General features: G+C 51.9%; 1 protein-coding gene and 1 long non-coding RNA gene across 6 annotated transcripts in view; one reads left to right on the plus strand and one right to left on the minus strand.

Annotated features, from left to right (window-relative positions):
* LOC132594137 (uncharacterized) overlaps positions 1-23,289 on the minus strand; it is a 67,073-nt gene extending 43,784 nt beyond the window's left edge. For 3 of the 5 annotated variants that reach the window (XR_009560359.1, XR_011377066.1, XR_009560356.1), the window contains exons 1-3: positions 20,915-21,239; positions 3,060-3,403; positions 69-278 (exon numbers count right to left, since the gene is read on the minus strand). This is a non-coding gene — a long non-coding RNA (uncharacterized lncRNA). Of the gene's footprint in view, positions 1-68; positions 279-3,059; positions 3,404-20,914; positions 21,240-22,677 lie in introns of those variants that run through there. The other 2 variants (XR_009560358.1, XR_009560357.1) reach the window with 2 other exon arrangements.
* The window catches only part of MARCHF10 (membrane associated ring-CH-type finger 10), an 81,880-nt gene extending 56,470 nt beyond the window's left edge, over positions 1-25,410 (plus strand). Inside the window, exons 6-10 of the mRNA XM_060290547.1 lie at positions 3,259-3,425; positions 6,076-6,185; positions 15,700-15,813; positions 21,865-21,907; positions 25,263-25,410. Of these exons, the coding sequence (XP_060146530.1) occupies positions 3,259-3,425; positions 6,076-6,185; positions 15,700-15,813; positions 21,865-21,907; positions 25,263-25,306 (478 nt within the window). The 3' untranslated portion in view covers positions 25,307-25,410. The remainder of the gene's footprint in view (positions 1-3,258; positions 3,426-6,075; positions 6,186-15,699; positions 15,814-21,864; positions 21,908-25,262) is intronic.
* The last annotated feature ends 773 nt before the right edge of the window (positions 25,411-26,183 follow it).

The following is a 26,183-nucleotide window of genomic DNA, read 5'->3' on the forward strand; positions in this document are numbered from 1 at the left end:
AACATTGGTTCATATTTTATAATATGCCTTATTTTAAGATTTCAAGCCCATTTCTCAATGCCACTTACACTCTTTAAAAGGTTCGCTTGAGGGCTTCCCTGGTGGCGCAGTGGTTGAGAGTCTGCCTGCTGATGCAGGGGACACGGGTTCATGCCCCAGTCCGGGAAGATCCCACATGCCACAGAGCGGCTGGGCCCGTGAGCCATGGCCGCTGGGCCTGCGCGTCTGGAGCCTGTGCTCCGCAACAGGAGAGGCCACAACAGTGAGAGGTCCACGTACTGCAAAATAAAGAAAAGAAAAAAAAGAAGTTCACTTGATTAGTTAGCTTGATACATACAAATAACATACGCACACTCTAGAGAATTAGAAGCAGAACAAACCTTGGGCATCCTGGTGCCCACCTTCCAGCAAACGGAACATCGCTGGAGCTTGGGAGCCCCTCACTCACTCTATCTCCTCATCTCCCTCCTTCATCTCCTCCCTCCCAACCCCCTAAACCCTCTGGAAATCATTCTTGCATTGCAACCATCATTCCTTTGCTTTTTAGTTTCTTGTTGGAAGTTTTTTTGCTTCATGGCTTCACCATATGAGCATATGTATTCCTAAACAACACATTGTATATATTTTTGAATTCTGTAGAAATGTTCCTATTATTTTTGAACTCCCTAGAAATGGAATATCTGTTCTCCCGTGACTTGCTTTTTCCCCTACATCGTTAGCCAGGTGCATCCTGGTTGGTATTCTGGGGCTTTAATGCATTTGCTTTCACCACTACAGACAATTTCGCCATTCTCCTGTCGATGGACATTTGGGTCCTTTACTGTTTTCTGTACACAGTGCTACATGAACATTCTTGTAAACGTCTCCTGGTGCACATGGGAACAGTTCTCTAGGATATTTATGCAGGAGCGGACTTGCTGGACTGGCGGGTAGCACAGCTTCCACCATACAAGTAATGCCAATGTACTGTCTCAACAGTGATGTATACTGTTGTCCATCCTTGTCAGCACTTGTACTGATTGGCTTTACAAATTGTCACCAGTCGCACGGGAGTAAAATGATACCGTGGCTTTAATTTACATTTTCATGACTGTTAGTAAGGTTAGGTGTTCTGTTGGCTCTTTTAAAATTTTTTTTGGCCACGTTGTGTGGCATGCGGCATCTTAGTTCCCTGATCAGGGATTGAACCTGTGGCCCCTGCATTGGGAGCAGGGAGTCTTAACCACTGGACCACAAGGGAAGTCCCTGTTGGCTCTTTTAAATGTTAAATGACCATTTCTATTTCTTCTTCTATAAAATGCTTATCTATGTCTTCTGCCCATTTTTCTTTTAGAATATATATATATTTTAAATCCTTTATATAGTCTGGCTATTAATCTGATTCTTTGACAGTTGTGTGTTGGAAATATCTTTTCTCAATTTGTAGTTTGTCTCTCCTCTTTCTTGATGTTTTTTAATGAAAATAAATTCTTAATTTTAATGTAGCCAACTGTATCCGTCTTCTTTACAGATTGTGATTTGTACCTTGTTGTCTTAAGAAATCCTTTGCTAACCTGGGGTCATTATGACATTCTTCCTATTTTCTTCCAAAATCTCTACAGTTCTCCTGTGCACATTTAGGACTTCATGTGAAATGAATTTTGGACTTAAGTGTGATATTTAATTTGTGGTGTGAGGTATGCATTGTGAATACCAATGTGTCCCAGGATCTTTCCCCTGCAGAGCCACATCTGTCACATAACATAACTATAAATATATAAGTCTGTCTCAGGGCTCTCTGTTCTGTCTGTTCTGTTTTTTTGGTTGTTTTTCCCTAAGGCACACCATCTCAATGACTGAAGATTTATAAGTTTATAAGTGCAAAAGCCTCCCTCCCCACTTTGTTCCTTAAGAGTCCTTGACTATATACATTTAAAAATCAGCTTTTGGGGATGTTCATTGGAATTGCATTGAATCTATAGATTATTTGGGGGAGAACTGACATCTTGGAGACATCGAGTCTTTCTTTGGTAAACATGGCACATCTCTTCTTTTATTTGTGCCCACCATGAGATAGTATAATTCTGTTCCTTTTCATTGAACTTCCCTTTCTTGGGAGAAAACTCTTTTAAGACACTGAGCATACACTCCTATATCCACAGTAATGTCCATTTCTTCCTCTCCTTTGATTTTAGTCTCTAGCCACTTTTGCTTTCCTTGACCAGAGAGTTCCTAGGCCCATGAAGATTCTAAACAACAAACAATTAGCCTTCGCTTCCTCAGAAGCCTCCCTGCAGAAACATCAGCCAGCTATTGACTCACCATTTATGAGACACAAATACGTTTGCTTACATTTGCATTAATTCCACCTTCAACACATTCCAGCAGCTTATATTCTGGAATGTTGGCATAGCTTATTGGCAAGGGTTGAGTTACTGGTGAGTTCACGTCCAAGTTCACTGGCTCATCACTCATCCCAACCAACATCTACCGAGTGGTCTCCACATGCCAATGCTTTACCAGACTCCAGATGCACTTTGTTGTCTGCACAACAGGTTCACCCTGACCACCCCCTCCAGGCCGCCCCGCGCCCCTGTAAGTGGGTAGCAGTAGTCGGATCATCATGGCTTTGCGCATGAGGAAACAGAGACCTGGAAAGCTCAAGCACCTTGTCCAAAGTCATCAAACTCACAAGTGTTAGAAGCAAACCTCAAAGGCAGGCCCTGGAGGTGCGGGGAGAAGAGCTCCTAGCCTCTGGCTCAGTCTCCCTCCGGAGCTCTTGCCCAACCTTTGGATGTGTGATAGGAGCGCTGATGCTCCTGGTTAGCTCACACTGATCAATAACTGCAAAGGAGCCTGACTGAAGAATCGTGAAGCTAGGGACTTCCCTGATGGTCCAGTGGTTTAGACTCTGCGCTTCCACTACAGCGGGGGCGGGCTTCGATCCCTGGTGAGGGAATTAAGATCCCACAGGCTGCGGGGTGTGGCCTAAAAAAAAGGAAATTAAAAAAATTTTTAAATACCTCTACCACCTGCCTGCTGCGGCCTAAAAAGAAAAGAAAAGAGAAAGAATCCCTGACCCTGTTATCAGTAACCATCATGCCGGGAAGAATCTTCAGCAGGGTCAGAGGGAGCAGTGGGTTAGCCCCCGCTGGGGGCGGGGGAGCGGGGGGGCTGGCTCCCTTTTCCTCCCCGCCCCACCCTACGCTCTGGGAACTGGTATTTGCGGAAACTGCAAACGTGTAGACTCCTGGTGACGAGGGCTTGTTTTCCACTTAGTCTCCTGGAGGAGGACTCTGAGGATGAGGGAGACTTGTGTCGCATCTGTCAGATAGCCGGGGGTTCCCCCGCCAATCCCCTCGTGGAGCCGTGCGGCTGCGTGGGAAGCCTGCGGTCTGTCCATCCGGAGTGCCTGAAAACATGGCTGAAAGTGAAAATAACATCAGGTAGGTGGGAAAGGCGGAACGACACACGTGCCGAATACTTAACACGAGGCGCCGCCCTGTGGGACTCGCAGCCTTGACGACAGCTCACGGCAGCAGTCGCTCGGGGGGAACGGGGCCCTTGCTCACAGCCCCCGAAGGACAGGGGCAGGACTAAGCTGCCTTCAAATTATGGGAGGGAAATGAGTTTTGTTTTGTTTTGTTTTGAAGGCTGAGGGAAGAATCCTGGAACGTGCTGTCGAATTTTACCCCTGCTCGAGGCCTGAGCAGAGATGCTGAGATTGCCTCCCAGGAGGAAGGAAACTAGAATAGGGTCTATGGCTGGGTCTCAGCAAACACACAGCGGCCACGGCAGCTGGTAGACAGACCAGTTCTGCTTCCTTTTACTTGGGGAGAGGGGTTGGGGTAGCACCTAGGAGCTGAGCCCAGCTGCCCTTTTGCGGCAACGAAAAGAGCAGTGATCTAATTTTTCTGCCGCCATATTAGATAAAGAGAGTCCCATTGTGCTCATTTTGTCAGCTCTGTCTTTAACAGATCTTGTAACTGGGTGTGAAACCCCGTTCTCAACTCCCGAGGGAGGTTATAACCTAAATACAGCCATGTCAGTAGGTCGGCTGTAGTTTCCCTGGCAGAGAACAGATTTCTTCAAAACATTTAGGAACAAGAGCAACTTGAATAACAACAACAAAAAAAATAGGACGCCAGGGCTTCCCTGGTGGCGCAGTGGTTGAGAGTCCGCCTGCCGATGCAGGGGACATGGGTTCGTGCCCCGGTCCGGGAAGATCCCACATGCCGCGGAGCGGCTGGGCCCGTGAGCCATGGCCGCTGAGCCTGCACGTCCGGAGCCTGTGCTCCGCAACGGGAGAGGCCACAGCAGTGAGAGACCCGCGTACAGCAAAAAAAAAAAAAAAAATAGGACGCCAATGCAAAGAACACTTCGCTTCAAAAAGACCTAAGGCTTTTAGACTCTCCTTTCTGAAAACTTTTTACCCCAGAGCCAGATGCTGTTTCGCTTCTCCTCCATGTTCTCCTCCTTGGTTATCATTGTGCCAGACAGCCCAGGAGACCTAGAACTTGACCCTGTCCCCGTGGCGTGTCACCACGCCCCCTCAGCAAGCACAGCACACCATTTAATCAGGCAACGAACACACAGGATGATCCCGTTAACTGTCTCCTCCCTGAGGCCCTTCTCCACGTCTGCAGGAGAAACGTAGGAGCGCCCACTGCCCGAGCTGCTTAAATGCATCTCCACACAGTGAGCAGGGTACCCAGCCCTTCAGAGAGCAAAGAACAAGTGGATCTCAGCCGCTAATGACTATGCTGTGCGATGCTTTATCTTACGAGAAATCTGGGCTAATTAAACATCTAGCACAGAAAAAATTCCTCATGAGATGCGTGATGAAAGTACTGCTAAATGCTTGTAAATGCTAATGCTGGCCTGGGTGTGATCTGGCAGGATTAGACTGGAGGACACACGGGACCTTCCGTAGCCTTAAGTGTTATAGGATGATGCTTTAAAAAAAAAAAAAATCAAGTCAACAAAATGCAGATAAGGGATCGCTGTTCATCCCTGTCTTTTGAAATTCTCTATTATTTACTACTTCTCTGTATCCCCAGTGGGGAAAAATAGAACCGGGGTATAAAACCCTATCTTTACCAAATAAATTCAAGTAACTGATTCGTCCTCTGTTTTCTTTTTTTTTTTTTTTGGCTGCACCTCTTGGCTTGTGGAATCTTAGTTCCCAACCAGGGATTGAACCCGGGGCCCCCTGCAGTGGAAGTGCAGAGTCCTAACCACTGGGCCGCCAAGGAATTCCCAGTCCTCTGCTTTCTAATGCATAACATAAACACTAGTACATCATTAGCCAAAATGCAGCACCTACACCAGGGGGAAAGGGCATATGGCAACACGCTTGCTTAGACATTACAGCCACAGATCTGCATCTTCCACTTTTGCACTGGGGAACAGGATAAGCGGAGGAAAAAGCGCTGATCTAGAATTCACGTTAAAAAAAAAACCAACAAACCAGCAACAAAGGAAGCCTTCTCCTGTTTCTTTTCCCAAATGAGGCTGACAGGCTCAAGCATTGGCCCCAGATACTGCCATACCAGTGCCCACACATGGCCCCAGGGTCCCTCACTCTTCTCAGGTGGCAAGTCACCTGGGCAGGAGTAAAGACAGATTTTTAAGCCACAGATCGAGGATAGCTTCTGCCACCAATTCGGTCCTTACTAATTTATTTGCTTGGACCAGTGTTAGATCTGCCAGGAAAAACAACAGTAACATAGACGTAATATTCACTCTTCTGGCAAACACTCGTGTTACCGACTCTCAGCCTCCATGTAGTAATTCTAATTTTATGAACCAATATGTTTATATTTAAACAGAAAGCAAGACCTGTTATTTAAAACAGGTGAAATTCCTGGGAATTTCACTCACAGGAAGCTTGCATCATAATGAAGATGATGACAAAGGAAAGTTTTTGGATCTCAGGTTCAAGGTCATTTTCTACCTTGAGCCTGAAGAAAAAGAAAACTGACTGACTTTAAAAAAGAAAGCCACTGAAACGCAGCATTCCTCACACACACACAAATTCGCTCGCAAAATGTCCACACCAAAAGGGTTACGTGTAACAAAATTCTTTCATTTAAGGAGCAGATCTTGGCGCCGTGAAGACTTGCGAGATGTGTAAACAAAGCCTGCTGGTCGACCTGGATGATTTTAACGTGGCCGAGTTCTACCAGAAGCACCAGCAGTCCCGGGTAAGAGCTGCTCACACCCGCTCTGGGTCCACAGGCTAGAGTCGGGTAGAGGCACAAGGGAGGAAGAAACGTACCCTGATACAAGGAGCGTAGAAGCCCTATGCAGGGGGTGAGTCTGGGAGTCTCCTAATTTAGCTCGCTTCTCTGAGAAGGTCCGTTACTACACTGGACCACTGGAGGGTTGGAAGACTTGGTTGCTTGGTTGCTGGGGTCCCACTGCTGTCAGGGACGAAGTAGGAAGCTACAGTAGCTGACTGGACACACGGAAATAGGAATAGTCTGGCAAGCTTCATGCCCAAATTTGCTGGAATAATTTAATAACAAGAGAAAAAAATTAGGGTCTTGGAGGAAATAGTCTCCAATTTATATATCAAGTAACTCTGGGGTAACAAGGGACTGCTTTGCTCAAGGTTTAAAACCATGTAGGAAGCACCTACTGTGTGCTTTTTTTTTTTTTTGGCTGTGCTGCTCGGCTTGTGAGATCTTAGTTCCCCGACCAGGGACTGAACTCAGGTCCTTAGCAGCGAAAGCACCGAGTCCTCACCACTGGACCACCAGGGAATTCCCCTACTGGTTAAAAAGGTGCTTTTTAACACCTCGTGAATTAATTCTCCTGGGGCATTTGGATTGAAGTTCTAATACTGTGAAAGAGTTAACCTTAGGTGGGAAGGTGATTTATGCCCAGGATAATAGTTCACTGCCCAATTCTCAGGCAAACAATCTTCTATTTAGAGCTGTCCTGCCCAATGTAGAAGCCACAAGCCACAGGTAGCGCACGAACAAGTGGTTACTTCCCGCTGAGATGTGTTGTGTTATACACCAAAGTTCAAAGGCTCAGTATAAAAAAAAAAGAGTAAAATATCACATAAATAATTTTATATTAATTATGTGTTGAAATAACATTTTAAATATACTGGGTTAAATAAAATATATTACTGAAATTAATTTTACCAGTTTCTTTTTACTACTTTAATGTGACTCCTAGAAATTTTCAGGTTACATACATGGCTTGCATTGGTGGCTCCGACTGTATTTCTACTGGGTGGTGGTGCTGATCTGGAAGATGCCTTGAACCACATAAGCAGTCAGTAGATATTTTATCAAAAGAAGAGAGCCCATCATTACCATTAAAATTCAAGACTGACCTCCCTCCTCACACAATTAGGAAAAACATGATTAATAATCACGACTGTAAAGCACATAATTTAAAAACTATAAAATCATTGTTATCAACTAAAATGTCACTCTTCAGAGGAGTCACTTTGGCTTTCAGATCATTAGCCTGTCTGTATCCAGACCTTTTTTTGCAAAAAGCACAGCTGAGTCAAAATGGTGCCCGTGAGTGTGGGCAATCCTGTAGTTACCTTTTTAAAATCCTAAGGTTGCTAGACAAGAAAGGAAGAAAGGATGAAAGGAAGGAAAGAAAGGGAGGGAAGGAGAGAGAGAGAGAGAAAGAAGGGAAGGAGAGAAGGAAGAAAAGAATGGAGATTGGAGCAGCACAACCAGTAAGTGTGATATAATGGACATAACGCCATCCCAGCCTTGAAGGTTGGGCGTCAGGAAGTTGAGGGGAGGGAGGCGGAGAGAAAGGAAGAAAAAAGTAGTTTCCTGAGAAAACAATTCAGTATTTTGAGTCCCTACATTCTGAGGCCTGAGGGTCTCAAATCACTCAGTCGTAACCCCCAGGCACTGAGATCTGAGATGAGAAACAGAAGCGACTCACTCTTGGACCCTGGGGATGCTGCAGTCAAACAATTGAAAGGAACCAGGCCCTCTGAGTGCCTGAGGTCAGGGTGCCAGCTAGATGCAGACAGCTTCTCTGAGGTCATTTCAAAGAATAGATTATTGCAGGGAGTGGAGCCTGCGGGACTTGCCGGGAAGGACAAGACCAGGCAAGGCCGGGTTACCTGAATCCCACCAGCATATTCTGCAGGCATCACCACCTCCATGCAGCCCAGGGGAAAGCCTTGTCTAGTAAAGACCCCTGTTGGTCCCAAGCATTTTCACCTTGTTCTCCCTCTGCGAAGCTGCTGCCGCCACCACATACTGCTGGCTCACCAGTGGCACTTGTAGAACTGGCTCTCTAACAGCAGCTTTTTCCAGTTGCACAAAAATGTGTGCATGCATGCAGCCCGAGGCAGCCCACCCTGCCAAAAAGCGCACCAACTTTGACTAAGATGTGAACCTAAATCCTATTCCCTTCTCCAGAGTGGCCCTGTGACCTTGAGGAAACTACACCAACTCTGGAGATCTCAGTTCTCTCATCTGTAGGAAGTGGGACATGATAAGTCCTACCCCGAAGGATTGGATGTAGGAAAGGACCTCAGCACATCACCTAAGACAGTGCCTGAGCAGAGAAGATTCTTGGTGAATGAGAACCGTCATATTACAGCCCCAGAGATGCCTGACCTCTTTAGACTCAAGGGAGAAAGCTAAGGGTACCCGGACCGAGCCAGAATCCATCCCGGAACAAAGCCAACTGGCCCCCACAGGGGTCATACCTGTAACCTCGGCCTCACTGCATCCTACCAGCTGAGAGAATGGGCTATGAGCACATTCTAAAAAGAACCGTGAAAGTAATCGTGTCAGCCAGGGTCTGGGCAGGAAAGAGATGGTGGCCCGTGCACAAGGGGCGAGTGATGAGAGCTGAATGAAGGGCCAAAATGTGGATAGTGAAAGCAACGAGGAATGACTAGGCACTCTGGGACCGGCAACTGACCACCCCTAGGCCTGGAGTGACAAGGGGAGGGGGCAGTTATCAGGAGGGCTGTGGCTACAGGAGAGAGTCACCACCAGCCTGCGACCTTCAGTAGGCGAAAGCTGCCATGGCCACACCACTGCCCAGCAGAGAGGGGACGAGGGGAATAACTACCCCAGCCCCTCTCTCTTCTCCCGCCCTCTGGTCTCCAGCTAGGGTCTCCCATTGGCTGAACCCAGTGGGGAGCCAGAGGACAAGGGGGCCTAGTTAACGCAGTCCATTGAGACCAGCCAACGATGGGCCACAGAGCAGGGTGGAAAGTGTATCTGGAGGGGAAAATGGAAAATATCCAGCACAGTAATTACACGACATAGAAGCAGAAGAGAGTTCAAATTAGTTTCAGTGAGAACTTGACAGGCTGTCAAAGCCTTTTGAAAATGCCCTTCATTATAATCACAGGAAGAAACGAGATTGACAGACCCACCCTGGTGGGAGAACAAAGGTCCCAAGAACCAACGTGCAATATTTATCTGCTGATGGAAAGCAGTTCGGCTCACACTTTCACAGCAGTTCTGTTCCGATGGCCCGTGGTGAATTCAGTGCTGTCTGTCTGCTAACAGTCTGAGTTAAACTTGAGACACTAGGGAAGTGTGACTTCGACAAGTTCAGAAACTCTCCATGGATGAAGCCCAGAGTAACTGTCATTTAGCACAAAGATAACGAGGATGGAATACAATCTCCGCTCGTCCCCAGGTGGGAGACCCTTGACCCTTGGAGGCTGATGTGCACACCTGTGCTTCTGAGGTCCAGGCCCTTCTTCTGACTCCCAAACCCTGGCTCCTCTGGGCCCTCTAAGCCAACCCTCAACACTGTTCACTCCTTGGCAAATGGGTTCCCTTCTTGAGAAGTGGGGTAGCTGATGCCAAACGCAGACATGTACCCAGAGAGGGTCAAAACCAGAAGAGGCTTAGAACTGGTTTCCGCTCAGACTGGCCTGGACTTAACCTCAACTCACTAACTAGCAAACTAACTCACTAACTTATTTTCTTGTGCATTTTTCACATTTAGATTTTTTTTGGTTTTCCTTAGTTATAAAAATCACAAACACACAAAAGTCTCCCATAATTGAAATTAACATTTAGCTGCATGTCTTCTTTTTTTTTTTTTTCTATTAAAATACTGATGCCTAGGCTCAGCCCTGGAGATTCTGATTTAATTAGTCTGGGATGGGACCAGGGGTCAATTTTTTTTTTTTTTTTAAGTGTGGAAAAATACACATAACACAGAAGTTTAACTCATTAACTTTTTTTTTTTTTTTTTTTTTTTTTTTTGCGGTACGCAGGCCTCTCACCACTGGTGGCCTCTCCCGCTGCGGAGCACAGGCTCCGGACGCGCAGGCTCAGCGGCCATGGCCCACGGGCCCAGCCGCCCCGCGACACGCGGGATCCCCCCAGACCGGGGCACGAACCCGCGTCCCCTGCATCGGCAGGCGGACTCTCAACCACTGCGCCACCAGGGAAGCCCAAACTTTTAAGACACATGTTGAGTGCCTGCTGTATGCCAGATACTGTGCTGGGAGATACAGCAGTGCCCACGGTCAACACAGTCACTGCCGTATAGTGGGGAAGTGGACCAGCAGGCAGGGACCCCAGTGTGGGAGGATCAGAGCAGGGGGTAGACGAGCAGCTGTGGACACAGCGCAGAGAGGCCTGACCTGCTCTCAGGACCAGAGAGACCCTCCCCACAGAGGAGCCTTTTAAGACGGGAGAGGAAAAAGAGTGAGCCCTCCACGGCAGAGGCTCTTGAGGGCAAAACCCTCTACTCACGTGGGAGACAGACACCTCCCTCAGCCTCTGACCACACCCAGCAGGTGCCCAGCCCGCACTCTAAGTGGTCTCTGAGGTGCCCCTGGGCTCGGATCAGTGTATGTTTTCCGGGTTTGGTTCATTGCTGCCCGTGGCCTCTAACACTGAAATCCGATTATCCCTCCACCTCTCAGACTCTGAGCGGTTCCCTTGGGCCCCGTAGGGTCAAGGCTTGTTACCAGACTTGGAGCAGCTAGATTAGGAGCTCCTATAGGCCTGGAGAGCGGCCCCCTGAGGCTAAAGCAGCTGGAGTGGGGGGCTGCCCAGGACCTGGACTAAGCACCTTGGGCTACGGGCATTTCGTGGTCCAGTCACTGGCTGGCAGCAGTTCACCCCCGCCTTAACTCAGAGATGCCTGAGGGCTTCCCCGGTGGCGCAGTGGTTGAGCGTCTGCCTGCGGATGCAGGGGACGCGGGTTCGTGCCCCGGTCCGGGAAGATCCCACGTGCCGCGGGGCGGCTGGGCCCGTGAGCCATGGCCGCTGAGCCTGCGCGTCCGGAGCCTGTGCTCCACAACGGGAGAGGCCACAACAGGGAGAGGCCCGCGTACCGCAAAAAAAAAAAAAAAAAAAAAAGATGCCTGAAAATTAAGCCCAGCAGGCGTTCCACACCCACCGCCCACCTCCCAGCAGTGCTGCCCGCGAAGCAACCCCACATCTTCCCATGTGCTCTTTAACCTGGATGTGGGACTCATGCTTGACTGACTGGTTGGTTGATTGGTTTCTGAGTGGAAGGAAGAACTCCAGGATGACAGCAGGTAGAGCTCCAAGGAACATTCCAGGTTGCAGAATGGACCAGGAGAAAACAGGTTTAAGAAAAGTTTAGGCCATAGATTGTACATTCAAATGCCATAGAGGCCAGGCAGATAAACAAATGATCAGAATCTCCCAAGTGGCATCAGCTGGGAGTGGTGGCCATTGTGACAAAATTGCGAGTACTCTCTCCAACGGAAGAAGTTCATGTCTGTCCTCCTTTCCTTCCTTCCTTCCAACCAGAGCACATCCACAGGCCAGATTCAGATTACTGGCTACCAACTGTTGATCCTTAGTTTAAAGCAGGGGTTCTCAAAGATGGGTGGTCCCCAGACCACGAGCAATAGCATCACCTAGGAATTCATTAGAAATGCACATTCTTGGGCCCCACTCAGACCCACTGAATAAGAATCTGGGGAAAAGGGTGCCCAGCAACTGCATTTTAAAAGGCCTTTTCAGTAATTCTGATACATGTTAAAGTTGGGGCCACTAGAGTCAATAGTCATCACTGGTCCAAAATTATACATTTTTTCCTCATTCTTTCATCTGTGCATATATTTATTGAGCACATATCATGTACCAGGCACGGGCTAGGCACTAGGAGCACATGGGAAGGGCAGGGGCAGGCAAGGCACATATGGTCCTTGCCCTGAATCCTAGCTTTAGCTCTTGCCTCTTGTTGGATGTTTTCTCGGTTTTGCGAAATACCACGTCCACTCGTATTAGCTCATTTTGCCATAATGCCTTGAGAAACAGGCAGAACAGAGGCTACTTCTACCCGTTTATCAATGGAGTCCCTTTGTCCATGCACAGTTAAAAGTCTACCCAACCTCGCAGGGCACGGTGGCCCCAGGCTGCCTATTCTGGGGGGCCCAGGCCCCCTGTGTGACGGAGACGTGCCCTTGGCCCTGCCGCACAGGAGGGGCTCAGAGGGCCTCTGGCTGTCATTGCTCAGAAGCACAGGCCTGACTCGCTCCATCCTGGCCTCAGACAGATGTCCTCGGACACACGCAGTCACCTAATCACCCTCATTCCTGGGAGCATCCCATGAATATATCTGAAGACTTGACAGAACGTTCAGCCAGGCTGTCTGTTTCTTCGAGCGGATTGTGTTGAGAATTTCCACCCGTAGCAAATCTCTTGACTGAAATGAATTTTAACAAAATGAAGGGGCAGGAGAATAGGAAGAAAAACATCTGGCAGGTGGGCTGAGCGCTCCCGAGCCCCCGTCCACTGCTTCACATGCCTCTCCCTCCCCTGAAAGTCTCCCAACGCCCATCCCCACCTCTGCTGCTGCATGTGGGCAGCAAAGGGTGATGCAACTGGGTTGGGGCGGGGAGGGGAGGGAGCAGCTCCAGTAAATAACGCTCCAAAAACTAGCTCATTCTGCCCTGAGCGAACAAACACCATGGACGGAACTCTTTCTGATAACAAATCCCTCCCACTTGTGGCTCCGAGTATAGAGGACGACTCTGAGCTGACTATGAAATGCCTGCACTGATTGGCTGGCCCGGCCCTTTTGTCCAGCATCACAGGCTCTGCAAAGGGCACACATAAAGGAGCCGGGCCAGTGAGATTTATGGTACCGAGTAACAGGTTCCCTCCCACAGACCAGAGAAGAGACACAATCTGCTGGAAGTGACTTTTCAAATGATCTGCAGAAAACATTAGTGGAGATTTTCCCATCTGCATGCCTCCGGGTCTTATGGAGTCATAAAAAGTAAATGATTTCCCTGAACGCTGTGACAAACCTGATAGTTTCAAGCCATTTTCTAGCTGATTGATTTGCCATTACGCATCGGAGTGCCTGTGAGCAGAAAGGCTTCCTGGCGAAGCGAGCGCTGGGGTGAGGGAGCCATCGGGAGCTCACAGGAGGCCGCCCGCACCAGGAAAAGCGAATGAGGGACAAGGCTTGGTTTGTGTGGAGGAGCTAAACAGTAGGGAGTCTGGGAAGGCTTCCCGGAGGCAGTGGCTCCTGAGAAAGACCGCAAAGGAGGCACCAGCTCTTGGGGAAGATGGGAGGAGGCCATTAACACAGAACAAAAGTAGCAACAAGCAACCTCCTCTCTGCCTGCTCTAGGCCAAGGTCAGGAGAGAAAGGCTAAAATAGGAGGCAAACCGCTCAGGACTGTTGACTAGAGCCTTTAAAGACGGGTCTGTAGGGTGGTGGAGGGGTCTCGAGCAGTGACCTTGGGGCCAGCGGTCACCAAGATCTGGAGCTGGCCCCAATGCAGAAGGAAGAGCAAATCGATCTTTGCTCAGCTTGGGCACCTTTCGGGCAGCTGTTTCGTCCTAGAAGAGGTGTGTTCTGCGCCAGCTTCCTGAGCTGCCCTCGACGGGATGGGAACAGGATGATGGGCCTGTGAAGCACCTCGGGCCACCGAAGAAGGAAGGAGGAGGCACTGAGATGCTCACTGGGTCAAGTCCGAACTTCGGTTCTCCTGGGAAGATGGTGCCGAGCTTTCCCAAGGGTGATGTCAAGCGCCATGCCCTCCACAGGGGATTTCACGCCCCCAGGGCTTCCTGAGCACCGTCTGGCCCATCCCCGACCCTCCCACCCTGGAGACTGGACATGAGGACAGATGGGGGAATAAAGTGGCAGGCAAGGAGGAGTCATCACTAATCCACGAACTTATTGAGGGTCGATGCAGGTCCACAGGCTGAGGCTCTGGAGGACAGACGCCCAAAGGAGCCGAGGACAGAGGCACCGTGGTCATCCAGACAGCCAGATCCTCCCTGGGAACCTCCCTGTGCTCTCAGCACCAGTGAGAAAAATACAACCCAACCCACCCACCGAGAAAAAGCAAAAACATTAACAAGTGCGAAATGCCGTGTACAGAGTAAAGACAAATGCTTAGGACTCAGGGGAGGAATGACTAGATCAAATGAGGGTATCGTCAGGAAGCCTTCTGCAAGGAGGTGACACTGTGACAGCTGTAGAGGAAGTCGTGCACACAGCCTTAGAAAGGTGGAGAGTGGCAGAGGAGCATATGCACAACAGAAGTACCAAAACAAGCCAAGAGACCACACAAGACAGAGCATGAGCAAAGGCCCTGAGGTTCACAGGGCACGCCCTCTCTGGGGGTCAAATGATCATAGAACAGCCAGGGCGGGTGGGGGGTCGGGGAGCCCCTAGGTGAGACCATCGTTAAGCCCACTTGTAAAGGGAGAAACGTACAGAACTAAGGCCTGAGGCCCTTTCCCTGGGCAAACGAGGGATCTAGGAAAATCAAGTGCCCCCTCCCACCCCCGTGGCACCTGTGCCCCAGATTCCCCTACAGACAAGTCTGCCTTCCTAAGACACACAGCTCATCGTGTTTACCTCTCTACTCAGAGGCCAGCAGCTACACACATACACATACACAGCATGACGTCCAAACACCTCAGTTCTGCCTAACGTGGTCTCCCACCTTACCATCTCCCCGGCCCATGCCAAGATTTTTTAAAAATTCAAAACAAACACCCTCCCCATATACTCCAGCCACACCAGTGAGCAGAGAATTTTGCCCAACATACGCTCTGCCCTCTGTGTGTGTGCCAGCGTGCAGTGCCTCTGTCTGAAAGGCCCCGACCGCCCCCCACAGCCACCTACCGAAGTCCCTCCCATCCTTTAAGGACCAAAGATGCCATCCCCCACATCACACGCAACCAGGCTCTTTCTTCCCCTTCACATCTCCCTCGTGGCCATTGACACATCCAGCTGCTACCGGAGCCATCTATGAACGAGGCGCTCTCTCCCACATCACAGGAAGGGGTCCCAGCAGGGAGATGAGACCTTTTGCCCTGTGTTCTCCAAACACCCAGCTCAAGGCCGTGGCAGGTAGCTGCTCAGTAAATGTCCACGCGGACTCCCTGGTGGCACAGAGGTTAAGAATCCGCCTGCCAATGCAGGGGACACGGGTTCAAGCCCTGGTCCGGGAAGATCCCACATGCCGCGGAGTAAACGTCCACGGCCTGGGGCTAAGCCTGGAGCTTTCTCAAGCATCCCCCACTAGGCAGTAACGGATTCCAGGATGGCTGCACGGCCTCCACCCTGGATTCCGCTTCTGCTCTGTTCTCTGGTCCTCCAGGACAGGGCTTGCCTTGGGGCTCGGGCTCTCGTCCTATTTCTTGTCCCCTCTTGGCCTGGTACCCTCCACCCCATGATGTAGACCGTGTATATTTTACAGATGAACTTAAGAGCTTCCTTGTCCACACGCAGGCACAACACGAGCTGATGAATTCAGGCTTATGCCTGGTGCTGCTGCTTCGTCTCTACGAACAGAGGTTTGCAGAACTCATGAGACTCAACCACGGTCAGGATGCAAGAGAGAGGGTGAGTCCGGCCCTGCCTGGGCCGTCGGGCAGCAGCCCCACCAGCCTTGCCTCGCCGTTTATTAGATGTGCATCCCCTGAGGTCCTCAAGGTCAGCTGGTGGGATGTGGCACTGTCGTCGTTAGGACTAGGACTCAGTGGCTGCTGGGTGTAGGCACAGTGGTCCTCTGGCTGAGAAGTGAGTGACAGTCATGTAACTGTTAAGCAGGAGTCGTAATGAAATGGTCAGGAATGGTCATATAAGCAAGTGAGTGTCTAGGATATTTGCCCCCCCAGAATAGAGGCCAGCAAGGTTGCGGGGTGTGGGTGTACGTTACGTGTGGATGCCCCCTGCCCAAGCAAGGAGGATCCACGAGAAACAGGAACCCTCCCTGCCCCCAGCCAGGGAAGCTGTTTGTTTTGCTTTGGATCCTAGGATCCAGCGTCTGTGTGTGTGCGCCAAGAAACAGAGGTGCTGATGGGGTCCCATCTGTCATTAGAGAAGTGACAGTGTAGTTACCAGAAATGATCATCTGCGGCTGCCCTTCCTTTAATAAGAGAACCGAGGCCCTCCAGGAGGCCCTGTGGCGTGGAGAGAGAAGCCTAGATCCGCTACTCTACCAAAATGAGGGCAACGGACAGGCCGACCTCTGAAATGTACAAGTACACTTGGCTGTTGTCGAGTCAGAACCCTGAGCCCCAAGGGACTGCCCTCCTGGTTAAATGCCTCCCTGTGGCCAGGCCAGGAAAGAGCACTGGCAGCACAGGGGCACCTCCCTTACCTTAAAGCCATGCCAGGCGCTGACATTTTCTTAGTTGTGGGGTTGCCCGTACACCCCTTGAGGCTTGGAACTCAACCTCTGCTCACATCAGAAGGTCACCACTGGAAAGAAAGCCAGTATGGCAGTGGGCAAGCCACCGACGGGGCCGCGAGACAGCTTTAGTGATGCTCTGCCCCCTTATCTGTTCCTCTCCTCTTCACTTTCCTCTCCGTGTCTCTCCTCTTCTACCTCAAGTGGACAAGAGGCATCTGTCGGCACCAGTCACTGCCTGGAGGCTGGACCCCACTGGCTCCAACCCGGTCCTCCACCATGGCCCCAGTCCTCGCACCACTGGAGGCCGAGGTGATCCGTTTGGAGCCGTCCCCGCTAGAAATGCTGGGTTCAAACCATTAATCGTAAGAACTCGAGAGCTGTCCCTACATCTTTCTGACTTCAATTCTCCCCTTAGACCCTAAGCTCTCAATTAAGACAAAAGGCTGGGTCTTTGCCAAAATTGTCTCCTCAGGAATCTCACCCTCTTTCTGACCCAGGCCTGTCCTTCCTTTCACTCTTCCGTAGTTTTAGTGGTGACATAAATTCCTCAGAGAAATACATTTTTTTTGAGAAAGAAGTACAGGAAGCAGGAAATGATCCTTTGTTTAACATGTCTGTAACCTCATTTTCATGATTCCACATCTTTTTAATGAACTTTTTATTGCACACTGAACTTCAAAGCACCTAGGGTTTGAGAGAGGTTACAGATGGCCACAACATCAACAAACAAATGCAAGTGACATTAGCCTCCAGGACTGCAAAGCACACACAAGAAGGCAACAAACAGTACAACCCATTGGATGAAAACCTAGGCCCTAAGGCATTGGCTCTAGAGAACGTTCTGGTAAAAACTATCCTAGAGGAGCAGTAAGTGATGCCAGGAGCAGGCCGGGAGCCAGAGAGGAAGGAAGCAGAAGGGACAGGGCAACACTCTTCTCTCCCCACAAGCTTACATGTAATTTGAGATTCCCTGAAATAGATCTCACCCATTTAAACCACCAAGCAATAACCGGCACAAATAATCAGTTAAGACGTACCCGGAGGGCTTCCCTGGTGGCGCAGTGGTTAAGAATCCGCCTGCCAACGCAAGGGACACGGGTTCGAGCCCTGGTCCGGGAAGATCCCACATGCCGCGGAGCAACTAAGCCCGTGCACCACAACTCCTGAGCCTGCGCTCTAGAGCCTGTCCTCTGCAACAAGAGAAGCCACCGCAATGAGAAGCCCGCGCACCGAAATGAAGAGTAGCCCCCACTCGCCACAACTAGAGAAAGCCCGCGTGCAGCAACGAAGACCCAGCACAGCCAAAAATAAATTGATTTTTAAAAAAATTTTTTAAAAAAAGAGGTACCTGAATGGAACTCGGAAGACAACTGCCTTCTGTCAAATTCACACTCTTCTGGATTTGAGTCTCAGTATTTTCTTGTAGAAAACACCCACACTCTAAGGGTAACGTTTAGCAAAAGAGAGGCACTACGATGGGAAAGGAACCCTCCTTCCCTCTCCTTCACCTACCAGAACTAAAAAACCCATTCATGCCAGGCTTCTGGCTGTGTCTCAGTAAGACACCCAGTGATGAGTGCCTGTCAACGGGAGCGATCATTCATTCACTCCTTTATTCATGCCCTGGCCTGTATCAGATGCTGAGATGGGAATCTGGGAAAATGGCTACCAAACATGATACCATGATGTCTCTTTCTTTGAGGAGCTTATGATCAAGTGGGAAGATGTGACTCACATATTTAGAAAACCAGTTAATAATCAGAAAGTAGCCCTTGGTCAAGAGAACCAACGGACCCACTGACTTCCCAGCGGCTGTGATATTGATAACCCAAGATCTTCCCAGACTGTGGCTTCCTGGGGTTTCCAATGATCCTATAAACAAATAAGTTGCCTCCCCACTGAGGCCGTGAGCTTGTTGAAGGCAAAGCCAGGTCTTCTACACGTGTCTCCCATGATGCCGGGCACACAATGAATAATATCTGACTGCTGACCAAGTCCCAGGCACTACGGATGCCAGGAGCACTGAGTGCTCACAAACTTGCTAAATTCTGTAAATTTCGCTAACCTGTCAGATAAGGATGCAGTCTGCTAAGGGTTGCAGAGGCAGGGTGGGGGGAGGATGTGGTCACTGGCAACTTGGGACATGGACTCCTTATCTCTTTTGTACATCACAGTCCTCCAGTGCCTAGAAAATGCCTGGCACACAGTAGGTGCTCCGTAACCTTCTGATACTCAAACAATGAACGAATGAACCAATACCTGCTTCTTCCAGGAGGCGAGTCTTGAGTTATGTTTTGGAGAAAGTGATAGTACAAATTTGTGGAGAGAAAAAGGTATTCTAGGTAAAGGAACACTCCCGAGTTCAAGGCATATTTATGTATGCAAAGATTTTCTGCGTGCCTACTATGTGCCAGGTTCTAAACTAGATTCTGGGAATACAAAGATGATCAAGACAGGCTTTGGGGACTTCCCTGGTGGCGCAGTGGTTAAGAATCTGCCTGCCAGTGCAGGGAACACGGGTTCGTTCCCTGGTCCGGGAAGATCCCACATGCCGCGGAGCAACTAAGCCTGTGCGCCACAACTACTGAGCCTGTGCTCTAAAGCCCGCGTGCCACAACTACTGAAGCCCGTGCACCTAGAGCCCATGTGCCTAGAGCCCGTGCTCCACAACAAAGAGAAGCCACCGCCACGAGAAGCCCGCGCACCGCAACTAGAGAAAGCCCGCACACAGCAACAAAGACACAACGCAGCCAAAAATAAATTAATCAATTAATTAAAAAAAAAAAGACACGCTTTGCCTAAAAGGGACTCAAGAGTCTAAAGAGACAGACATGTAACCAAGATTATCAAAAAATGTACCTTGTGTAATGACAGGAGATGGAGCCATATGTGGAGGAACACAGAACAGAGTTAGAGGACGGGAGGGGCCCCTGTTCTCACCCCCTCCTTCCACTCCTTCTCCAGGACAGACTCTCCAGTCAGGGCCTTCAGGGACACAAGCCAACGTTGCAGAGGGCTTGCTTTTCACCCAGTTAGGTTGTACTCTTTGCCCTCAGTCTTCCCACTGCTCTGGGAGCCTGGTGGCAAAGCTGCTTCCATTATTGCTCTTGTCCACTGATTAGCTGAGGGGGTGATGCGAGCTGAATCTCGGACCAGAGCTGCTGGGGAGGGAAGGGCATTCCACGCAGAAGCGAACGCAAAGGCTCAGAAAGGAGAAGACTTGCGCGTCTGGGAAAGTCAAGGAGCTGAGCGTGGCCGGAGCTGGCAGGAAGCAAGCAGGATGTGAAGGGTTTGTGTGAAGCTCTGGGAGGCCACTGAAGGCTTTCTAGCCTGGGGCTGGCAGGCTGGGAGACCTGCGTTTCTGAGAGAGAACGCGAGCAGCCATGTGGAGGGTGGGCTGGAGGGGGAAAAGCCCGGCTGGGTGGCTGCTGCCCTGGGACAGGGTGAGAGGCCCCACGTGGGGAGCACCGGAGGTGGGGGGCAGGTTTAGGAGGGCACAGAGTGAGGTACAGGCTGAAGGGAGCATTGCCTGTTATTCTCTGCAAATGCCCAGCAGGAAAGTGGCCTTTTCTCACTTCAGCTGTTCACTATGGGAGCGTCTCCAGAGAACACAGCGCCCCACCAGCCTCACCTGATCCCACTTGGGCTCACCCTTTAGTGGGGACACAGGGCTGTCCTGCGAGGTGAAGCTAAATGGGCTTGCCCTTCCTCCCCGTTCTCCCTTTCCGCGCCTACGCGGGACACTCCAGTATTCAGGGCCTACACCCTGGGGCCCCTGTCCTGGGCTTCTTCCTAGCCCTGGGCGTGATCTGTACCACACTCTCCATTCCCCCCAATGAAATGACCCGGGACCCCGAATTCCTCTCCCTGCCTGCCCATAGCAGCTCCCCTAAACCCCTCAAGTGCCTAATCTGCTAAACTAGGCAAAATAGAAAGAATCCCTGTCAGTGAGTCAAAAGGCAGAGCGCTGAAGGGCCCCCAGGCCCTCCATGAGGCCCTCCTGGCGTGAGCGCCCGCCTCTGTCTTCCGCCCCAGGTGCGCTGCACTAACACCTCCCCTGTAGGAAAATGTTCACCTGGACGGGAGGGGAAGGGATTGCAGTGGCTGGCCTGGGGGGCAGGGAGGGTCTCGAAGTAGCTCTGCAACCCCACTGGCCCATTCACGAGTGAGGCTAGATGGACTTACTCTAGGCCCTCCCCATTCACACCTTTTCTACAAAACCGAAAACCCTTGCCTCAGAGGACCGAATCTACCCAAAGGATGCAAGGCCCGGGCTTGGCCCGCAGCTGGGAAAGCTTTCCCACTCACCAAGACGGCGCTTCCTGGTGGCGTGTGAGAGTTGGTTTAGAAAGATGCCACCCCCTGGCGTGGAATCTAGAGGCAGGATGAGGTCATCCTAGCTCCTGGTGGCGTGTGAGAGTTGGTTTAGAAAGATGCCACCCCCTGGCGTGGAATCTAGAGGCAGGATGAGGTCATCCTAGCAGCCTGGAGAGAATGGAGGCCATCGCTAGCACAGTCCCGATGTATCATTTACCAGGTAACCAGGACTGCTGCTCTAGAAGAAACTCCATCCTTCTCCTGCCCTCCCCCTGACCTTCTGGTGAGAGGGACCCAGAGACCACAGCTGCCTCCACGCTGGCCAGGCAGTTGCCCTAGTAACAGTGTCCAGCACCCCTTATTTTGTCCCCCAGCCTGTCACAAAGCCCCTCTTCCCCCTGGGGGAAGAGCAGCGGCCCCTCTGCAGCCTGGCACAATGGGCTCCCGTGGAGTACACAGTGTTTCTTATTGTGGCATAAAAGGCCATAAAGTCAGAACAAAGAGGGAGCCCAGAGCCCTGATGGGCCCGCTGCTTCCTGCCGGGCAGAGAATACAACCGATTGTTGAAAAGCCAGTGGTGAGGCAAGTGGCCAGTTAGCACGGCCTTCACCCCACGGCCTGTAAATGCGGTTTGGACCATCAGGATGGGATTCTGCGATTCAGATCAATTGCTGAAAGGAAGCAAGTCTGTTCACGCTGCCAAGTTTAGAAGCCCCGAACCAGCGACGGGGACCTGGGCCACGGCCGAGGCTGTCAATAGGAGGAGCCTAAGCCCCACAGGTGCTGACCATCGCGCTGCCCCCGGCACCTCCGCGCGTTTACTCTGCCCCTTTAAGGTGACGTGAGGGATTCCTAGAACATCCCCGAGACTAGGGAATTAGACATCTGTTCACAATTGCTTTGGAAAAATGATTCATTTTTCATTGTCTCCTTTCTCATAGTTGTCAAGAAATTACCCACAACCCAGACCGGAAGAAAATGAAAGTAGGTTTGGGGATCAGTCCTGCCATGTTGCGGTGTTTGCTAATGTGCTCTCTTTCGGTGACTGTGTTGAACCTAATGGTGTGGAAGGAAGTAATGACCACCACCCAGAGGCAAAAATAACCCCACAAAGCCTGGGAAACTCTAACTGCAGCAGTCGGGAAGGCGTGTCCAAGTATGCTGGATGCAGAGGAGATAAGGATTCTAATTCATCCCGAAAGCGAGGGGAAAGGCCAACAAAGGGAGGACGGCCTCCTCGGGTGTAGGTTAACTTGCTACAGGTTTCTTCCTTTCCCTTTGCTGGGATTCACCAGCGTCCAGCCCTTGGGGAGCCCCTTGGGTTTTCTTCTAAACCTTGGAAAGGCACTGTTTAGCCATTACCTGAGGGGACAACAGTCATTCACAAGCTAGTACTGGATTTTCTCACTAATTTGGCCCATTCAAGTGGGCCTGTTGGATTCAGAAGTTGAACAAGGAAAACAGGTGTCGGGCAAAGTCAAAGGCGGCGGGACAGCTGTCTTCAAGCAGGTTCATTATCCCATAGAAAACCCAACTGAAGAAAACGTGCTCAATTAAAGCAGGCGGGCTGGCAGTCAGACTTGGGAAGAACTTCTCCATCAGCTGGGAGAACAAACATTACAGTGAACTGGGGGGGTGACAATTCCATGCCCAGAGGCTGTTCTGGCGAGAAATTTCACAACTGCCTGCCTTCAAAGGTTTAGAACAGCGATTTCCACGCTGGCTCCGCCATGGGAATCACCTGGGGAACTTACCAAAAGTACAGATTCCTGGGCCCCTCCCTGAGATTCCGTTTCAGGTGATGGGGTGGGCCCCTGGTGATCCTGATGCAGCCGGTCACGGTGACGCTTTGGGAACCCCCAACAGACCCGTCTGCAGGAGAAGCTAAACCAGCTCAGAGCTCCGCAGGGTGGGGCCCAGATGACGACCCTACAGCACCCAATCTATTATTCAGGGCGCGCAGTCCCGAGAACCCGGGCTGACCATTTTCAGAGCGGGGGGGAGGGCCCTTCCCTCCGTTCACAAAAGGAACCCGCAGAGTCCCAGTCCCGGGCGCCATAGCGGGGGTCCAGCCGAGCCGGGTGAGGGCCCAGCGCCCCCCTGCGCCCTCGCAAGGCCCTGGGGCCACTCGGGGCGGCCGGCCCGACCCCGGCGCCGTCGCCTGGGCCAACCCCGAGCGGCTGCTCCCCCTCGGGCAGCCGGGAAGGGAGAGCGGGCAGGGAGCTGTGAAGTCTAGGACGGACCTTTGTGTGCGGGCGCACGCACCCGCTCTGCGCCCGGCCTTTGGCGAGAGCCCCTGCTCCGGAAAGGGCCCCCGCGCCTCGGCCAGGACGACTCGGTGGCCCGAGGCACCGGACAGGGTCTCGGCGCCGCGCCGGGCTGCACCCCTCCCCAGCGCACGCCCCGGAGGCGCCCGCGGTCTTCCCGGTTGGAGGAAACCTGCTGCTGCCGGGCGCGCCCGGGTGGGTCTGGCTGGGCAGGGGCGACCCCTAGTGCCCAGCGGGGGCCGCTGCCGCCCTGCTGCCTGGGGAGGCCCTGAGCAGGATGGAGAGCCTCCCACCCACACCCCAGCTTGGGGATGGGGAAGGGGCACCCCGGCTCCAAGCCTGAGCCCCAGGGAAGGGGGACGTCTCTAGAGGGCAGGAGAAGAGCACCCCTGGGGTGGTGCTTAAAAAGGAGTCTCCGCCGAGGGCACCCTGCCTTCCCGTGTTGCTCTGAGGCAGATGGTCCCCTGATGTCACTTACATCCCTCTTCAGGAAGCTGGGACTAGCTCTAGGATCCACCGCTCCCCCGTCCCGGTCCCAATGTAGGGGCCGCCAATTCTCCCCTGGAAACAGGTCTAGGCCCTCTCTACCTGCCCTGAGCCCTGCACACACCCCAGACGCTGGCAGGGGCAGCCCTGCACAGACACCGTCCTGGCACGCTGGTCGGACGCCGCCGTTGCCTGGCTTCCCGCCCGAGCCATGATCAAGACAGGAGCCAGGGCAGCCAGAGGCAGATCCACATGCCTCCCGCCCTCCCCCGGGGCCACCCTTCTTTGGTCTCCGGCAGCCTGGCATGACTCACCTGGTTGGCAGCGCCCTGTTAAGTTGGGTTGTCAGAGCTGAGTCACAGCTGTGACCTGCTGCCCTAGCTCGATGCAGGTAAACAGGGAGGGAAAAAGGCAGAACATCAGGGCACACCAGGTGACACAAAGAGATGCCAGCCTCTCTGTGGCTCTGTGGTGCCCATGCCAACCTTCTCACCCTGTCCCCTGCACCTGGGAACCGAGGCCACACACAAGATGCCACAGGTGGCGCAGAGGTCAGGGCAGCTGGGGAGAGTCCCTGGTTGGGTGCGCCTGGGTCTAACAAACTGTCACACAGCTCTGTACCCCAGAGCCCTCCCCACCCCGACAACCGCTCCCCAGTTGGCACGAATAACTGTCACCACAGCCACGTCCGAGTCCAGGGAGGGGAACAATGCCTCTGGCAGCCACCAGTACAGGTGTGACAGGAGTAGGCTTGAGAGCCTTCAAGCCAAAGGCTGGGCCATAGCTCCTCCCCCCAATACATAAGAGTCAAGGCAACTAGATTTGGGGGAAAGAACAGGAGGAGTGAAAGAAGGGGGGCAGCTCATGGGGCTGGGGCCTCCTTGTGGTGGAGGTAGATGCTGAGAGGGTCCAGGTAGGGATGGAGGGATAGTAATTACTCCTGCTCCCCTGCCCTTCTTCACCAGTCAGAATCCACTTCCAAATAGTCAGGGAGCGCTCACTCAGGCCAATGGGGAAAGAAATGTCCTGAGAACAAGAGTTTTCCCCAAGAATAAAGAAAAGCCCGCACCCCACCCCACATCCTCCACTCTGACCCCACTGCCATCTCCCTGCCTCTTTGCCCTCCTGCCCTCCCTCCCATCACGTGACCCTCTGTTTCCAGCCAATTTGATCTCTGAAAGACCGGGGTTCCTGTTCTCAGCACTGTTCCGGGCACTGTAGTGCACATGCGCACGTGTGTGTGTGGGGGTAGGTGGGGGGTCACTGGGGCTGGGGGAGGAGGGGGCAGGAAGGGCAGAGATGCCACGCCCCTCCATGCCAGATCCCACGGCCTGCTGTGGCTCCACAGCCTGAGAGATGCTCTTGCTTTCCAGGTTCTGAGTGGAGAGATGGGAATGACAGTAGCATTTGTGAAAGCAACAGCCCAGTGGTCTAGCAAGGGAGCTGGCCATGGAGCTGGGCGGAAACCTCTCCCCCCAGCAGCCCCCCTACGTCCCCACATGCCTCCCTTCCTGCTCCTCTCTACTGAAACTGAAACCAATGTGTTGGCAATTATCTTTTTCAACCTTCTGCCACTGTCTTCTTAGGGTCTGGCTTGAGCATCTACAGACGGCAACAGCGACCAGCCTAATCCCAGACAGCGCAGACCAAGCGACCTGGGCCTGCTGAGCCCCCGCAGGCTGCCCTGCGGCTGCCCAGAAGCCCAGAAGCCCAAGGGGACCCAGCAGCCCTGGCGGGCCCCGGGGCCTCAGGTCCCCCTGCTGAGGGCGCCCATTCAGGCCTCACTCCACCCCGAGCAGAATCAGTAAACCGACTTTATTCACCCAGCTTCATTTTGTGCTCATTCCAGTCTCCTTGGACAAAGGCTCAGGGCCTCAACTTCCACTTCTCCTTGCTCCCCACCATCACTGCCACGACGGATGACACATCCTGGGGCCCCACGGGCAGGGACAGGCTAGCTGGCCAGCCGCCCTCTGTAGGTGCCCACTTAGGAAGTTTTGGTACATGGACTCCACACTTCTCTCCTAATTATGTCTTAGGGCCCAAAGACCAGATCAAGAGTTAGGATGCAAAAAGGGCAGAGAATTTAGTAAGAAAAGTGTGTGTGTGTGTGTGTGTGTGTGTGTGTGTGTGTGTGTGTGTGTGTGTGTCAGAGAGAGAGAGAGAGAGAAAGAGAGAAACAAAGACAGGTCAAAAAAAAAAAAAAGATGGAGGGAATGAACTGCTGATACCTGCAAAAACATTAAGTGAAAGAAGCCAGACACGAAAGACTGCATACTGTATGATTCTACTGAAATGCAATTTCTAGAACGGGTACAACTATAGAGACAGAGCAGTGGTTGCTGGGGGTTGGGGAGAGGAGCAGAGATTGACTGCGCAAGGGCTCGAGGGGACTTTATGGGGTGATGAAGGGGTTCTAAAAGCTGGTCCGTGGTTATGTTCACACAGCCGGATGCATTTACTAACGCTCATTGAACTGTGTGCTTAACACGGGCGAACTCTGTGGT

The sequence above is a fragment of the Globicephala melas genome, chromosome 20 (genome assembly GCF_963455315.2).
Source record: "Globicephala melas chromosome 20, mGloMel1.2, whole genome shotgun sequence".
NCBI classification, from domain to species: domain Eukaryota; kingdom Metazoa; phylum Chordata; class Mammalia; order Artiodactyla; family Delphinidae; genus Globicephala; species Globicephala melas.